Below are 18,345 nucleotides of genomic sequence, written 5' to 3'. Positions count from 1 at the left end.
CTATGAGCTCTTATTAGCCATGCTATTGTCATTCTTGAAAAGCAGAATCTTCATTTGATATGGTTTTACATATCATTGAAAATTTTTTGAAAAAAAAAAAAAAAGTAAAAAAAATTATATTTTTATCATTTTGGGCGCAGAAAGGAGACATTGCAATATGCCTGTAGTTTCTCCAAAGTTTTTCTTTTACTCGTTACACATGTTAACTCCTCCGTCGGTAAACTACCTTGGATACATTTGACTGAAATGTCACTCAACGATCAATCACTTGATTTATTTATTTTTAATTGAACTAATCAAGAAACCTTGTTTGAAAATTCTCAAGTACCAAAAAAGAAAATGCAAAAATCGCCTCCACAACATCAAATGAAAATTTAAAAAAGTCGTTAATCACATTACCAACGATTACATTTCAAAAAGTCATTAATCAAATGACTCCACAACATCTGCTACAATGTCAAGATACATGAATCTCTGCTAAATACAACAGAATTTTTCCTTTCGTTCAATGTTCGGATGCATCTCACAATATATTAACACATTTGACTTACATTCCAACATCGGAATCAAAATGACACAGCTTATCTAGGGCATCCACATCCAATATTTCAACCCTGTTTTGATTTACTCTTTTGATGGCACCATTTGCAACATATGTTACATACACAAAGAAACAAAGATTAAATTGTAAAAAAAAAATAATAATAATAATATGAAAAATATGAAGCCTTTTAATCCTAGAATATTTTTAGCCAAATTTTAGACCACCTCCTGGCATGCCAAGTGTTGTCACTCACCAATAAAAGTTACTCCATGGAGAATATGCTGATCTCAACCCCAGAGCTCATATTAACAAGACCTTTGGGCACAACTTACCAACAAAAGTTTTCTTCAGTGATCATTGCCTCTTATCCTCTTCCCCATCATCTTCTTGTTCCAAAATGGTATTTGTTTCAACATTCTTCTCTAGCTTGACTAAACTGAGATCACCCTCATCCTTCCCCCTGGTTAGAGATTGAGCTTCTTCATCATCAGATTCTTCTCCCACTTCCTCAGAGTAAGCATACCTGTGTATGGTTGAAAGTAAAAGTCAAAACAAAACAAGTGTGAGGGGACCTTTAGAAAACGAAAAATTGTGGGACTAGTTTTCCCTATGTAATCAAGCCACAAACCACTCAGAGATTAGGTAGCTTCTTTTTTTTCATCAAAAAGAAAAGCAAGAAATAAGAAAACCCAACCACATACCTGTTTTAAGAATGGAGGAAGAGATTAGGTACATGTAAAACAAAGAAAGCGACATGGATGGAGTTACAAGGAACCTTTGCCAGACATAGTTGACAGGGAACCATCAGCTATTTTAGCTTTTTCCCTGCCTGAACATAGATGGTATGAAAAGAGATGATAAACTATTCATAAGATTGGAAGTCCTGGAACCAATTATCTAGGGATCATCAGATTTGGCTACATACACAGTGGACGTTGCAATCAGAGATGAAACTAAATTATCTGAATGTGCGAAGAAGGAGAATGTAGTTGTAGGTGGTTCTAGCTGTGACATCAGCCGACAGAGGGTTCCTAATTCTTCCTTGCTAAGAGTCCCGCTGCAAGAGTAGAAAAGCTTGGAGCAGAAGTTTGATCAATGGTTAAAGGGTGATTAGCTCGAGAGCGGGTAACACCACCAGAATGACCTCCTCTACCTCAAGTAGGGCGGCGTTGAAGTCACCAACAAGTATCTCGAGTACGTTGTGATTTATGAAAGTGATCACAAAGCAGCCTATCATTTCATCCTGAGTACCATCCATTGCTTTTTTGCTATCATGACTCTTAGAATCCCCTTTTCTAGTGTGGTGAGATGCAGTAACCAAGGGTGATCGTTCCCGGGAAGAAGAGTGGAGTATGGCACCTCTGCTACTCTCCTCATTCTGAACATAGGCAAATGCCTCTCGAAGATATGGAAGAGACTCCTCTCCCAAGATCTGAACTCTAATCTGATCATATTCAGAATTCAATCCTACTAGAAATTCATAGATATGATATTTTCAACCATTTTCTGAATTTGAATAGCATTGGCAGCACATGCAGTGTAAAAGTTTTGGTAGTGATCCAACTCCTACCACAATGCACTAAGCCAATGAAAATAGGCTGCAACATATCACTCTTCTTCAGTTGTTCCATGAATCTGACGTTTCAGTTCATAGATCTGTGCCACATTCCCCATTTTGGATTAGGTTTGAACCGCTGCATCGTAAATTTCTTTGGCCGTACTAAGAAACAAATATCCTTGGCTAATCTTTGGTTGCATTGAATGTAACAACCATAATATAATGGTATAATTTCTTGCTTCCCATTTGTCACAAGCAGGGTCATCTAATTTTGGTTCCTGAATTCTACCATTCAATTATCCCATTTTCCCTCTTTTTTTTTTTTTAAATAAGTAATCAAAATATCATTAAAAGCATAAGGCCCCCCAAGTACACAATAAGTATACATGAAAAAACCCCTAACTAGAAGAAGAAAAAAGAACTAGAAAATTATGATGACTAATCACCACAAGATAAACAAATGCAGCTGCCCAAAAATACAGAAAATAAAAAAAATAGTCTTACTCTCCTCCAAAGACCTCTTACGGTCTTGAAACCTTCTGTTATTTATTTCTCTCCATAGACACCACAATAGACATAAAGGCATAATCTTTCACACAGCAACACTCCGAGCACTACCAACAATCCACCAACACGTATATAAGTCAACAACTCGTCTAGACATAACCCAAGACAGCTCAAATCAACTAAAGAAAACATCCCATAAAGCCCCAAAAACCTCAATGGAAAAGAAGATGGTCCAAGAACTCCATTTCTTTTACACATACAACACCTATCAACCGCAATGGCATGTTGCTTCCTCAAATTATCCATGGTAAGAATCTTACCTAGAACGGCGACCACGGAAAATGAGAGCCATTGGTGCGAGAACCAAGACATTGCAAAAGGATCTAACATCGAACAAACCTCTTTTGGAGGGAACCCACCAAAACTTATCTTCACTTTTCCATCTCAATCTACCTAAATACAATACCTTGAAGAATGAGACAGATATCCACCTCCTAGTCATAAGCCACTCTAGCAAAACTTATAGACCATTGATTGAGCACTCGAAATCTCCAAGTGAGCCGCAATAGAAGCATCATTTGCACAAGCAATGCCATATGAATATGGAAAGGCATCTTTAAGAGCCATATCTCCAAACCACAGATCATGCCAAAAACTAGCCTTAGAGCCATCTCCCACCTCAAATCCAATATGGCTAGAGAACTCTTCCAACCCCTCCTAATATTCTTCCATAACCCCACCCCATGCATCCCAAGAGGCTCATTAGAACACCACCCACTCCACGAACTACCAAACTTAAAGTCCACCACAACTCTCCACCAAGCTTTTCTCTCATGCACAACACCATAGACATTTCCCTAACTATGACCAAGCAAGATAATTAAGCTTGTCCAATTTCATGATTGCAATTTGGAGAGTTGAGCACCTAACTCTCTACCCCCTTTTTTTTTGGTGAATTTCTGATGTCTAATTTATCTTTGACATTTTTAAATTAGACATCCAACCAAAATTGCTCCATACACAACAATTGGGCTCAACAATAGAATAAATAAAACAAACTAGGCAATGCACATCATATAGTATGTAAGCAGCAAATATAGAGCAACATTGTTTTTGGTTTTTTCCCTGCTCTAAACAACCTATCGTTTAGGGAGACTTATCTGCCGTTTGCCTCCAGATGAACGACCCTTTTGGGTCAGGACTATACAACGTATCGTTTGCTCCATGCCTAAACAACTTGTCATTCTCACCTTCATAGAAAACGACATGTCGTTTAGGTCTCTCCTCCATCACCCTCGCACAAAGCCCCTAGAATACTCACTATCGCATCAAAACACCACAATTTCTTCAGAAATCAACTCAGATCAGGCCACCTATCTTGCTTCACGCAACCACACTGATCGAGAATGAAGAGTTTTGGTTGGCACAGGTGCGCTAGCGACTAGCGGCTCACCCGAAAAGCTTTAAACTTTCTCAAAAGATCTCAAATGTGAGTCTGCTATGGCAACAAGCATAGACCAAACGTTGATCTGTTAGCGCCAATCTGAGCAGCCATCTCAAAACAAAAAGAAACAAATCTTTTGATTTCTTCTTGATTGTGCTCTGATACCAAGTTGATAGAAGAAGAAAAATTGGACGAAGAAGAAGAAAAGAAACAATCTTTTATTCCTTAATGACACTACCATACAGTTACATAGGTTTAAACAGAAGAATAATATTGCACATTACAATCAGAAATAATGGGAATAAAATAGGCAATAAAATTAAATCATGGAGAATAAAATCATCAGAAGTTTCCTTCCTCAACACAGAAGGGGAAGATTTCTGAGTTTTCAGTGTGTTTAGATTTGGTATTAAATATGGAGGTAAAAATTTTCTCAAATGACCTTCTTGAGAAAGGCAATTCAAAACTTAGAGACAAGAAGAAATTTTGAAAGTGTTTTCTAAGCTTTCTTCAGCAGAACACTGTCTCAAACAACATTTCTGCATCAGAAATTCCAATTTAAAAGAGGACCATCCTGTTGAATATATAGGTTTTTGCAGGTTATAACGCACCGTTGAGAGCTCTGAGATGGGGCCCAGAGATAGCAGATCACAGAAAGCAATGCAAATGCGAGAATGTCCCAAAAAGCAGTGATGACCCAAGCACTCCGCCATCGCTCATTGAATGGATCTGTTGCTTTGAAGTAAACCTGTGGGAGCCAGCTTATCAGTCTATAAAACTTGTTCAAAATGTACTTGCCCGATCACATGTTGAAGGGTAATAAAAGCAATTAATTCATAAGAAAATAACCCTTAGAAGAAGCAGAAGTTCTTGCAAAAGATAGAAAAAAGAATCTAACATAAATGGAAAAGAGATACAGATAAAAAGGATTCAAAAACACAGAGACAGCAGACGCCCCAAAAAAAAAAGAAAGTAAAGAGACTCTTATAACATTCCTTGAGTAATGCCCCTTTTAAGCCAATAAACCCAGCTTTTGGTTTGCAGAACAAGAAATCTAGCACTCCATTTGTTTGTAATTCTCAAGTAAATATAAACAGGAGAAAAGAAAAGAAAGGAGCAGAAGATATTACTTTCCACTGCTTCTTCGTGTTTTTTTCTCTCCTCATGACAAAGTGAACATTGAGAAAATAAAATTCAGTTTATTTCCCTTCTTTTCCTTGTCTCTGAAGGTGAAGCATAGTCTAGGAGATGATGATTTTTCAATTTGTAGCAAGGACAAAAAGCTTGCCAAAGGACTTGAGAGATTGTAATCACCCAATGTGCTACATTGCAGTAGTCATTCTCCTATCAAGAATGCCTTCACCCTTACCTAGAAGCATGCGGCAATAGATGACAGGGGGTCCAGAGAATAATAGGTCTATATGGCAAGCTTGCTGACTAGGCTCAGGTATGTTGGGCATACTTCATAATCTGGTGTGTTATTAAGATCCTTCAAGAAAACTTGGGTACATAAGCAACAGATCCCATATAAAGGTGGTGTTCCATCTATCAATGACTTGCTGGAAGGAGTAGCATGTGATGTGGAAGGCTTTTCTGCTCCTCTAATCCCAATTTTCAAAATCACTGAACTATTAGACAGCTTTGTACTAAATTCCATGACATCTCAAAACAACGGAAAAGAAGTATAAGAACAAAGTTAATAAATGGCCAAAGATGACCAAAGATGATGTAAATTACTTTTGAGAACAGTTATCAAAGGACTTCTCTTAGGTGAAAGATGTCAACTTGTTAAACCATGCAGAAACAGATCTTTTGCTTTTTGCAGGGCTGTAAATTTCTTATCTGAGTTAACCACCATAATGGTCCACTCAAAAGGCTGAAGAAAAGTAATGAGAATATGGAATCTCAAACCAACCTCAAGTAGTCATCAGATCCAAAACTGACTTTCCAGTAATCAAGTAGTCCTAGTGAAGCAAAGTTGTTCCATGATAACAGTGTAGCAAAATGTGATTTCTAATAAAATTGTATTCATTTAGATAAAAAGAAAACACAATCATAACAATTCCACATGCAGTAAACAAGCACTTGAATTGACCAAGTATATTAAATCAATGTCAACTTGATTAAAAACCATTACACTCAATTAAAAACCATACCTCATATCCTATCCAAGCGACTGAGGCAACTACTGTCACTGCTAATGCATTTGAGAACTTCCTATATATATCCAACTTTACAGAACTCCTTTTTACCTGGACAGAAATTATATTAGTTTCTGAAAGTATCAAAGCAAAATAATGTAAGTGATATAGGAATATACAAAAGAAGTAGTGTTATTGTGATCAAGTCAGAAGATAATGCTAGAAACTATATTTTTATCCCACAATGCTAATGTGGTAACCCCAACTAACCTTTGGACCAACCATTGTTAAAAAAAAAAAAAAAAAAAAAAATCCAAGAATTAGCTGAGATTGACACGTCAACATTATGGGATAGTTGTGGGATAAAAAATGTGGTCTCTAGTATTACTCTAGAAAAATTACACAACGGAATAGAAACAAATCACTAGTAAAAATGTGATACCTGTAACTGCTCTAGTGTTCTTGAAAGAGATGTAAAAATCCATAGTATCAAAAATGCATCCAGGAAAGCATCAGGAAGAACTAAAAGGAGCCTTGCTCTTCCCGATATGTCATTGATGGTCCCCACATACTCGGTAATATCCAGCAACTCCGATGCCAAAAAGTAAGTTATTCCAAGAAGCAGCACCTTTGAGGTAAGACCACCAAGAGTGGGCCGCACAACACCATAACCCATTGAAACAGAGAGAATAAGAAGGCGCGTAAGTGTTTTCCTAACCGCTCCAACTGTTACAACCCAAGTTGTAACTACAACTGGCCTCATTCCAGTACTGTCAAAATTTACATACTCAAGATACCAAAGAATCATCTCAAACAATCCGAGACCAATGACAGTTGTGATGCAATGCTGAAGTTGCAGTATATCCTTCCAAAATCTCACATACTGAGAGAACCATATGACACTAAGAAACAGATAGGCAAGTGACATAAACACATAAAACTTCATCAATGGGGCCATCCTACCAGGTAAATAACCATCAGGATTTTTCCATGTTGTTTTACCACTCATTGTTAGCCCCTTGAGTTTTGGATCACATGCTACAAAAAACAAGTTATACATTCCAGTCTTTGTGATAGGAACTTCCTCGTAAGCCATTTTTGTATGTAAATAGTTCCCACCGAACTGTACATTTAAAACAACGGGCCAGTTAATATTTGTTGCAGAAGGTCTCCTAATGACTTCACCTTGTTTACAACCTTCCAATTTAGCAAGATCAGGAGTGCAGCATATAGCTCTTTGGCCACCATATGCAGAACCACCTATATTATTACGATCAGCAGCCTCAAAAATTATTACTTGTATTAAACCGGTACTATGCTCCATGTCTGAATGCTGGTCAGCAGCAGCCTTGCTCCTCCAGAAGGTTATATTATCAAATCTATCCCAATTGAAAAATTCAGAGATTTGCACTTGCAGCAATAACAAATAGCTTAATGAGGAAAAAGAAAGCAATCACATTTATGCAAAAACGTTTTAAACACATGGCCTACTACAAGAGCTTATATTTACACCCAGTTCTTGGTCATATCATTGCATAGAATCAAACCCATCAAACATTCTCTAATTCCTTACATTCTTTTTTTTATTTTTATTTTATTTTTATTTTTTTATAAGCATTAAATCAATCTCATTAAAAGCATAAGACACCCCCGAGTACACTGGAAGAGGAGACACATATGCCACTGTCTAATTGCTTCCATTCATAGACACCAAATCTTAATAATGTTCACATGCATGAATGTAGAAAGGGAATTAAAAATTTAAACAACATTCTGCATCTCGTTATCAATTTGGATCGTCGCAACCAGTTATCTTTTAGTTTTTCGCTCTGGAATTTTTAAGAATCCATTCAATTGCTGAAAAGAATTCTTAAGATCATGGAAAAGAAAAAGTTCTTCAGGTGTCTTGCTAGTCATTTTCATGGCAAATTTAAAGATTCACAAACATAGCCTGAAATTGGATAACAAAAAACCAAGGTCGAAAAAAGAAATTCTAGTTCCTAAAGGATAAGAGTCTTTATCCTTAAAGGAACTCCTCTCTATCCGTTTCAACTAGCGTGCCAATCTCCTCTTCACTTGTTCCTCAAACTCGAGAACCCAACTTCTACATTTGTGTAACCTCTTACACATGATGAATCAAATGAAAGGGAGTGGTAGAATCCCCAAACAAGAGATGGAAAAGAATAAAAAACAATATGAGTAGGAGGGGTAGAAAGAAGAGCAAGGCAGTCTCTCTCTCTCTCTCTCTCTCTCTCTCTCTCTCATTCATTAAAAGAACAAAGACAGAAACAGAACAAATAATTCAAGTGACTTTCATTTGGTTCTTTTCCTTTTAACTAGAGATTTGGAAGCTTTTTTTCTCCATGTTGTTACTTATATTAACCACTTTGCTCAGTCCAGTTTAATGGTATGATGTTTTCTTGCTTGTTTGTTTGTTTGTTAAGCCGCTGATTATGTAGGATAGTCCTCTTTTTTCTCTCTTTTCTTTCTTTTTTTCCAAGAATTTATTTGGTAGCACTGCAATTATGACTGTCAGCTGCGGCAAAAGACCAAGTCCGTTTCTGTTTACTTATCAGCAATATTAAGATTCTGAATCTTATTTTCCATTTCTGCAATTAGGAGAAAAAATAAATTAATGTGGAAAAACTAACGGAATTATTATTATTTTTTAAAAAAAAATTGAAAATTAGAAATTTCATATTTTGGGTCAATAAAAGCCACGCACAAAACCACATCTACCCAACTGGCTTCATCATTCTATCAATGTAACTCAGATTGATATCAAAAGAGCCGTAGATGTCTTATTGTTCACTAGTCCCTTCTGTCTGTTGTTAAATCTATAGAATGAGATAAGAATGAGACTATCGTAAGAAAGACGGGCTTTTAGGCCCAAAGGCCCCAAACACTTCATATTCTACGTCCCTCAAGTTTCTCAGCAACCAAACAAAAAATAAAACCAAGAAATGCACACGCTGTAACCTCAGATCTACCCAGTTTCCCCAAGATATGTCAACTTCAACCCACATATTCAGAAATGCCGCATCACTCACTTCAAGCCAAGTCACCACCACACCGTGCATAAACAAAGAAAACAAAAATACTACAGATATTAAGCATGTATGAGAGAGAAAGAGAGAAAAGAGTACCGGATATAAGAACGGCCATCGTGGATCGAAGAAGCGACGGATTTGTCTAAGGTGAGAGAAGCAACGATGCCTTCGCTGCCACCGGAGAGAAGGTAAGCATTGCCGACTTCCCTGAAGAGTTCGTTGTCGTAGCCATGGATTGAGGCATTGGTGGTGCTGATTACAATGGCTGAGAATAGGAGAGAAACGATCACCAAGAGCTCCGGAAAGCCACTTCTTTGAATTGCTCCTGCGAAATCCATGCCCGCGAGAGAGAGAATGGATCAGCGGGTGTGGAGGGAGAAACTGAGCGAGAAGCAATATCGTTGTCGGTGAGTTGGAGGTCACTGTCAGTGTATGTACTGTATCACAATACGCGCGTAGCTAGCACGCGAAGTCGGAGAAGAAGACTTTCTTCTGAGAGGGTTTTAGACTTTTTAGTATTTTACGCACACCAAACGACAAAAAAAAAAAAAAATACTGTATATTTGTCCTTTTCTTTTCCTAAGCAATAAATGATAAATACTCTTTATCTATGAGCATCTCACCCTCATTCTATTTTCTTTTTATTTATTTTTTTTAATAAAAATTTTAGGCTTTCATTAACATCGTAATAAAATAATTTTTCTCCGCATGTATAATATAATGAATAAAAGCTTGATATTCTTACGTCTAAATTTGCTACAAAGATTTTCGAATTGCCTCTTTGGTAGTATGTGTGTTGCCATATTTGCTCCCTCTTAATGAGCCTCACACATCATTATTGGAAACAATGAAGTAACATTTTTAGAGAATAAGATATTTTTCGGTCCATTATGGACTAGAGGGTATTCAATTTATTGTTAAGATTTCTTTAAAAAAATCCTAACATCATAAACATGTCACGTGTCCTTTTAATAAAAAATAATAAAATATTAATTATAACTTAAAAACTAAAATAAAATAAAATAAAAAAAGATGGTGGCCAGCCACCCCTGGCCACTACGGTTGTACCTGGGGTGGCTTCGGCCACCTTATGGTCCTTGGGGGTGGCCCGACCACCCTCAAGGGCTAAAATGAATATATATATATATATATATATATATAGGGTTGAGATTTGGGTAGGGCTGGCAAAACGGGTAATCGGCTAGACCCGATTAGGACCCGTTAAGACCCGTTAAGACCCGCGACCCGATTACCTGAAACACGAACACGACCCGTTTAGCTAAACGGGTTAGCGGGTTTGACACGATTATAACACGGAAAATATCCGGGTAACCCGACACGACCCGCTTAACCCGTTTAGCATAACCGGGTCATATCGGGTAGACACGACCCGACACAACCTGTGCGCTAAACAGATAACACGACCCGACCCGACCCCTTTTTTTTTTTTTTTTTTTTTAAAAAAAAAGGCCCTTAATCAAAATTGGAAAAAATAATTTAATAAAGGGATCTCTTAGGCCAGAGGACTAGTCAAATTTATCTTAACCATCCAAGAAGAATAAAACATTTTAAAAGAGAATGTTTTAATATATAAATAATGATTTAAAAGATAATGTTTTAATATATAGACCCACATAGAAAAAGTAATGGAAAAACAAGGAATAGGCCAGTGAAGTGAAGACTGTGAAGTCGTGAAGTGAAGATTGAAATGAAGCCGTGAGTGAGTCGGTAAGTATTAGGGTTAACTTAGTTAGAACTTAGACATAGGTTTTAAAAACAAAAAACAAAAAAAAAAAAATTAAATGGGTCTGGCGGGTCACCCAAGACCCGCCAGACCCGATTGACCTGCCAGACCCGATTGACCCGCCATATCCGATTGACCCGCCAGACCCGACTGACCCGCCGACTCATTTATTAAACGTGCCTGGCGGGTCGACCCGTGAACCCGACGGGTCGACCCGCCAGACACGAATTTAATCGTGTCTTAATCGGGTAGACCCGATTAAGACCCGAACCCGATAAGCCCAAACCCAATACCTGTTAACTTCGTGTCGTGTTCGTGTCGAGTTTGCGGGTCGTGTCAAAATTGCCAGCCCTAGATTTGGGGGTGGTCTGGCCACCTGCAAGGGTTATGGGGTGGTTGAACCACCCCAAGGGCTAGTCTGGGGTGATCGGGCTACCCCCAAGGGCCATAGGGTGGCTTCGGCCACCCCAAGTCCAACTGTGGTGGGGTGGCTGGCCACACATCTTTTTCCCCTATATCTCGACCATATATATATATATATCCTTGGGGGTGGTCGGCCGAAGCCATCCCAGATCCAACCGTGGTGGTTGGCTACCCTTTTTTTTTTTAATTATTTTAGTTTTTATTTATTTTTTAAGTTTTAATTAATATTTTAATATTTTTTTTATTGAGATGCAACATAGCATATTTGTAGCGCTAAAGAAATCTTAATCATGAACTGGATACCCTTCAGTCCATAATAGGATTCAAATCCCATTTTTACACCCTTGGCAACCCAAAATCTGATTCACTCCCCTAGCCCCCACCATGTGCCAATGAGCAAGCAAAGGCCTAGTAGTCAGATGCAACAACGGCAGCTTGCAGAGAAGGAAGAGAAGCCACCTCCGAAAAGGCCACCATGGAAGCATTGCAAACACTTACTTCACTGCGCACATCCACTCGAAGCCCCAACAGAGAAGCCAATCTCTCAAATGGGTGTCCAAAGTCCCAAAATGTTTCGCGTGCAGACCAGGAGAAGGAACGGAGCCCTTCTTACCTCTGTGAGTGCTTCACGTGAGAACTGAGAAGGTCACCTTTCAAAGTTTGATTGACATTCCACTTGCTCCACAGGATGGTTGATTTTTTCAAACCATTTGCTATATGTCTTCTCATGCTAGTTGGCTTCTCTGAATCTCTGGCTTGGTGCAAGAAAGGACAATGAGAATGGAAAAAGAATGGCCACGTGAGGACTTAAGTTAATGGTATTTGGCACCACACTCCACGTCAGCAGTTATCAAAGAGAGAAATTCTAGGACCTTGAGGACAAGGTCATTTTAAGGGGAAATGAGTGTTACGGGTCCACAACCCTGTGAATATATATTATAATTATTTACATATTAGAATTATTATTAAATAAGGTAATGATGTATAGCTGAAGAGGCGAGAATTGAAAGTGGAGGGTGAAAGAATTAATTGCTGATTTTATGTGACTTGAAGTCTCGTTCAATGCATTGAACTACCTCTCAACTACCATTTCTCTCTTGTTTTCATCAGCCGTTGATTCTCAACAAAGAATCAAATCCAATGGTGTTTTGGCCATCTAGTTCTAGGCGATTTGAGGAACAAACCTTTTAGAGTTTCAATTTCAATGCATCAAACTAGATTTCGTCTATTTCAAACTAGCGAAGATAAGAGGAACTTAGCCATCCCATCGAACCCTTCCCTACCCGCAGCCAGATCCCTAATTCCTACACTTAGAGGCTAAAGCATACCCATGACAGAGGCTTACACGACTCTTGATCTGACGGATTTGCTACTCGAGTACTGGGCTTTGAGTGATTTGATTTGGTGGTTTCTTCTTTCTCGAATCCTCCCATACGAATCATACATGCTCTTTCACCCTAGCTTCATCGAGGATTAAAGAGCGAAAATATCCTGAAGAGTGAAGAGAGAATGCTTCATCTTTAGACCTTACTCGTTAGGTATGTAACTCCAGTTTCAAGAGAAAGTTTCATTTAATCCTTTCATGATGCTTTAATGTTCTTATTCACTTAATTTAGATCTTAGTAGTATTTTTTTTTTTTTTTTCAGTTTTAATTAGAAATTTAGTACCAATTAGTAACTTCTAATTCTAATGTTGATTTTCGTTTTCCTATTTTAGGGGACAAACGGTTGATCAGTGACTACAATCTTTGTTTCTACTTGGTTTTCTGGTTTTTTGCAACCTGCAAAGTGCAAACCCTATTTACAACATCACTAACTGAGGTTTATTTATATTTTTAATTCTTTTTTTTAATTTTAGATGTATTTATAACTAACTTATGAACGCAATATGATTAGAAAATATGAAACCCTAGGCTAGATGTTTTAGATGCAATATGTATTTAGATGTTTTTTTTAATGATATACATCACTGACTGAGGTTTATTTATTTTTTTAATTTTTTTAATTTTAGATGTATTTATAACTAACTTATGAATGCAATATGATTAGAAAATATGAAACCCTAGGCTAGATGCTTCAGATGAAATATGTATTTAGATTTTTTTTTTTTTTAATGATATGATTATATGATTTATATCATGTTTAATTGTTTATGTTGCTCTGTAACTTTATTTGTTGTCTGCCAACTGCCATGTGTAAGTTTAGATATATATATTTTTTAATGATATGATTAGAAAATATGAAATAAAATATTTAATGTAATGCCATGCTCTATTTTTATGATATGATTATATGATTTATATCAAGTTTATGTTGCTCTGTTTGTTGTTTGCCAACTGCCATGCTCTTTGTTAATTTTCTAAATACAATATGTCATGCCATGGCCCATACTCTTTGTTGCTTCCCACAAAAATAGAATACAATATGTCAATCTCTTTATTATGTCATGATAATTAGCAGCCCTAGAATGATAGAATCTGTTTGAATGTTTTATTAATATTTTAGAAGTCATAACAGTTTATGGAGAGTACTAGTCAACCGATGGATGTCAATGTAGTTGGCTTGGGTAATGATATAAGTCGTGCATCCCCTGCCCCTAGAATTGGTGGCAATGAAACTGCAGGGGGAGTACTCCCTTACATACGGTTCCTCTTCCAAAGTTTGAAATGATTTTGAATCTGTTGTAGTTGAGGGTATCAAAAAATCTCAATGTAATTGGTGTAAAAGGCTGTTTTCAATTACGAAATCAAGTTCCACATCAACTAATGGTAGGCATTTGAGTAGATGTGTGAAATATGTGGAGTTCACTAACAAGAAGCAGCAAACTTTGTCATTAGATCCAAGTGAGACCGAGGCTTTAGGAACCTTGTCTAATTTTTCTTTTAGTGAAAAGAAGGTCTGAGAGCTTGCTTCCCACATGGTTCTCTTCCATCAGTATCCATTTAATTTCATGGAGCATGATCTTTTTAACAAGTTCATGAAGGCATGCACTCCCCATTGGAAAAAGATTAGTCGTACAACTATTAAGAATGATTGTATTAGCACATACAAAATTGAGAAGAGGAAGTTGAAAGCATTGTTTTGTGGGCTTGATAAGGTGAACATAACTACAGATATGCAGACCTCTGCGCAGAGGGTGTCATATATGGTGGTCACTTGCCACTTTATTGACTTTGATTGGGTCCTTCAAAAGAGAGTTCTAAGTTTCTGCAATATTCCTCCTCCACATAGTGGTGTTGTAATTGTTGGTGCTTTAAGGAGTTATTTTGAAGATTGGGGTATTGTGGATAATGTGCTTTCAATCACACTTGATAATGCTTCGGCAAATACTGCTGCCATCAGGATTTTGAGATATGAATTTGAATTGAGAGGTAGCTTTCCTAGTGGTTATGGGGGACGTTTATTTCATGTGCGATGCTGTGCACATATTACTAACTTGCTGGTGCAAGCAAGGCTTGCTGAAATTAGAGATATAGTTGATTTTGTGCGTCAAGGTGTCAAGTACATTGTGGCTTCTGAGATTCAGTTTAAACAGTTTAGTGAAATAGCTAAAAGATTGCAATTGCCTTCAAAAAAACTGATTTTAGATGTCCCTACTAGATGGAACAGCACCTACATGATGTTAACTACTGTCATAGGGTTCAAAGAAGTGTTCCCTAGGTACTCTAATATTGATGAAGCATTTCAGTGGGTTATAAGTGCAGAAAAGTGAGAGAAGGTTGAGAATGTTAATCAACTTTTGGCAATCTTCAATAAGGTGACCAACATTGTATCTGGGTCTAATTACCCAACTTCAAATTTGTTTTTACCAGAGGTATGGAGAATTAAAGAAATTCTAACCATAAAGTCTATGGATCAGAATGGCTACATTAGAGAAATGACAAGTAGAATGGAGGACAAATTTGACAAGTATTGGGGGGATTGCAATCTTTTAATGTTTTTGGATGCTGTCTTGGGCCCAAGATTCAAAATGAAGTTCATTAATTTCTATTTTCCTTTGATTTATCAAGGGGATGAAGTTAAAAAGCACATCGATAGTGTGCTGGCTGCTTTGGGTGAATATTTTGAATTTTATTTGGCTGCTCATAATATGACTATTATGCAGCAAGCTAATGAAGATGCTTTTGCTGTTGCTTCCTCAAATGTTTCTAGTAGGAATGTTGGTCCCAAAGCAGCAACCAGTACATCAAGGTTTTTGGAGCATATTAGAAGTATTGAAATAATTAGGCCTCTGAAAACTGATTTGGACATTTATCTTGAAAATGATGTCTTCATATTGGAGAAGGATGGTAATGGAAAGGATATTGACACAAAGTTTGAGGCTTTGACATGTTGGAAAGCTAATAATTTGAAGTACCGTATCTTGTCCAAGATGGTGTGGGATATTCTAGCTGTTTTTATGTCAAGTGTTGCTTCATAATCTGCCTTTAGTGCTGGTGGTAGGGTGATTGAACCACATAGAGCCTCACTGTCACCCGAAACAGTTCAAATGCTCTTATGTGGGTCGAATTGGGTGAAATCACTTCATGGAGTGAAGAAAAAATCTCCTACTGTTGTAAGTGACACTTTATTATTTGCATTTACTTTTTTTGAGGTATAAACTCAATTTATTAACTTTGCTTGTGTTTGTTTAATTTTTTTTTTTTTTTTTGTAGAAATTGGTGGAAATTGACTTGCCAACAATATCATGATTCAAGTACTTCCAAGCTAAATGAAGTAGGGACGTAAGTATTTTGCTTTTGATTATGTGGTAATGTATTTTGAACATCTAAGACAATCTGTTATGTACTTATGTTTATAAGTTTATGTACTTATTTTTTTTAGAAAGTACCATAGTACCATAGTTTATGTAATATGCTGTTTAAGTACATACATATTACATGTATGTACTTAAACAGCCGAAGACAATATGTTATATGTTTAAGCTAGTAATTAACGCATGGAGATGGAATTCATGTAATATGTAATTTGCTTTGTTCCCTACTTTAACTTATTGTTTATTCCTTTCATACTTTTTTTCTTTAAGTTCCCGTGACATGTTTATTAAGGTCAATTAACGTTGACAACATAAATGCAAGGGAGTAAACTATCTAACTAACATCAAATTTTGTTTTTTTTTTTTGTAATTGAGTATGCAGGCCTGCATGGCATAGCCCTTGAAGCAGAGAGAACCTTGGAAATTTAGTATGGACCGTATGGTAGTTTTGCACATACTGTATTGAATCTATTGATTATGCTATGAATCCTATTTCTGATTATTATGCTATGATTATGTTATGATCATTGTCTATTTGTCTTAGTATCTAGCTACTAACATTTCATTTCAAGTATGTTGTAATTCTGCTATAAATTATAATCATTTGGCTGTTGGCAGCTGCTACCAGATTATTTAGCTAGCTGATTTGGTTCAAGTTATATTCATTATAGGCTGATTTTCTGTATTGAATCTATTGATTATGCTATGAATCCTATTTCTAGTTATTATGCTATGATTATGTTATGATTATTGTCTATTTGTCTTAGTATCTAGCTAATAACATTTCATTTCAAATATGTTGTAATTCTGCTATAAATTATAATCAATTGGCTACTGGTGGCTGCTACTAGATTATTTAGCTATCTGATTTTGTTCAACTTATATTCATTATAGGATATTTTTTGTATTGAATCTGTTTTTGTTTGTCATGTTGCCCATATATAATAATTCTGATTTGGCTCAAGTTATATTCATCATACACAGATTTGTTATTTCTGTAACCCTGTTTTAGTCTGCCCAGATTTAATATTTTCTGATTTGGCTCAAGTTTACTGATCTGATTTTGGAATAATCCATAAAGCCTAAAGGTAATGCTTTTTTAGTCTTGACTGAATAGCTCTTTCCCCTTTGTGCCAATTCCTTTGGCAAATTGGCATAATAGCTTGTGCAGTGTAACATTTATTAACATTTAGTTGATTCTTCTGCAGGCGATTTCTTAATATTTAGTTGATTCTTCTGCAGGCGGCAGTGGCAACTGGCAACTATTGATGCAAGCTGAAGTTGTGATTCTGTGGCTACCACTCCTCAGTCCTCACTGTCCTCACTCCTCAGCATTCTCTGAGAAATACTACAATAAGTCTTTATTTTTCTTTTCTTCATGTTTTCAAACAATATAAGTATATAAGTATATAACTAATATAAGTCTTTATTTTTGTGTGCTATTAATGATTCATTTTTTTTTTTATTGTTGGCAGACTCTTTTCCTTTGCAGTGGAGACCTTGGCAGAGTTCCTCTAAAAAAAAATTGTTGTTGATTGGGTCTTTATGCCTGGGAGGCTGTGATGGAGGTTTTTATTTTCTTAAATGAAATATGATCATTCTTTTATGTAGTAAATATTGGATATATCTTTATATATTTTAGCTTTGTGTGTGCAATGCCTAGTGTGCAAAAAATGAAACTTCATCTTTTCACATCCTGAAGCTGAATTACTAACTAAGACAGTCTAGACAGACATTTAATTCTGTATTTCTGTTGTCACTTGTCAGCCTGGTCCGGATTTGATTAGGATCTTTACCATTTCCCAAAGTGGCAATGGGGTGGCATGGCAGCTCTTTGATTTGTATTTCTATTTTCTATGATTTGCATTTGTTTCAATTTGTATTTCTTTGAGTTGTAATTGATTCATTTATGATTCATTTGATTTGTTTCATTTGTACTGGTTAACTATCTTTTCTCTTTCAAATTTGCTTGTAAGCTGCAATTGGTAGAATTCAGAAATTTCTCAGTTTCAGATTTCATATGTTTTTAATCAAATTTTGTGCGTTTTACAGTTTGTCAATATTTTTAATAATGTTTAAATATTTGAGTCCAAAAACTACTAAACGAGCCCTAATCGAGCGGAGCCAACCGATTAGGGATCATTATTATAAGACCCAAGAAAATAATTAAGCTTAATA

At 36.5% G+C, this 18,345-nt stretch overlaps 2 protein-coding genes across 2 annotated transcripts; one reads left to right on the top strand and one right to left on the bottom strand.

Moving 5' to 3' along the window:
• Positions 1-367: 367 nt before the first annotated feature.
• On the bottom strand, positions 368-9,716 carry LOC132184731 (Lung seven transmembrane receptor family protein). Its single transcript, XM_059598469.2, has 5 exons — positions 9,341-9,716; positions 6,637-7,573; positions 6,210-6,305; positions 4,665-4,801; positions 368-1,067 (listed from the first exon to the last, which is right to left on the bottom strand). The coding sequence occupies exons 1-5, from the start codon at positions 9,580-9,582 to the stop codon at positions 899-901; spliced, it is 1,581 nt and encodes a 526-aa protein (XP_059454452.1). The 5' UTR covers positions 9,583-9,716; the 3' UTR covers positions 368-898.
• Positions 9,717-15,261: 5,545 nt separating this feature from the next.
• On the top strand, positions 15,262-15,831 carry LOC148587559 (zinc finger BED domain-containing protein RICESLEEPER 1-like). The gene has a single exon (XM_088512685.1). The coding sequence runs from the start codon at positions 15,262-15,264 to the stop codon at positions 15,829-15,831; it is 570 nt and encodes a 189-aa protein (XP_088368811.1).
• The last annotated feature ends 2,514 nt before the right edge of the window (positions 15,832-18,345 follow it).

Source organism: Corylus avellana, chromosome 2 (genome assembly GCF_965113065.1).
Source record: "Corylus avellana chromosome 2, dhCorAvel1.hap1.2, whole genome shotgun sequence".
In the NCBI taxonomy this organism is placed as follows: domain Eukaryota; kingdom Viridiplantae; phylum Streptophyta; class Magnoliopsida; order Fagales; family Betulaceae; genus Corylus; species Corylus avellana.
This window is presented reverse-complemented; position numbering and strand designations above follow the sequence as displayed.

Bases quoted from the DNA above. Each gene is read 5' to 3' on its own strand.
- LOC148587559 (XM_088512685.1), top strand. From the start codon at position 15,262: ATGGATCAGAATGGCTACATTAGAGAAATGACAAGTAGAATGGAGGAC.
- LOC132184731 (XM_059598469.2), bottom strand. From the start codon at position 9,582: ATGGATTTCGCAGGAGCAATTCAAAGAAGTGGCTTTCCGGAGCTCTTG. The intron at 6,306-6,636 runs GTATCACATTTT...ATTTCTGTCCAG, and splicing joins GAACACTAGAGCAGTTACAG to GTAAAAAGGAGTTCTGTAAA. The intron at 1,068-4,664 runs GTGCGTTATAAC...AACCATACACAG, and splicing joins CCATCTCAGAGCTCTCAACG to GTATGCTTACTCTGAGGAAG.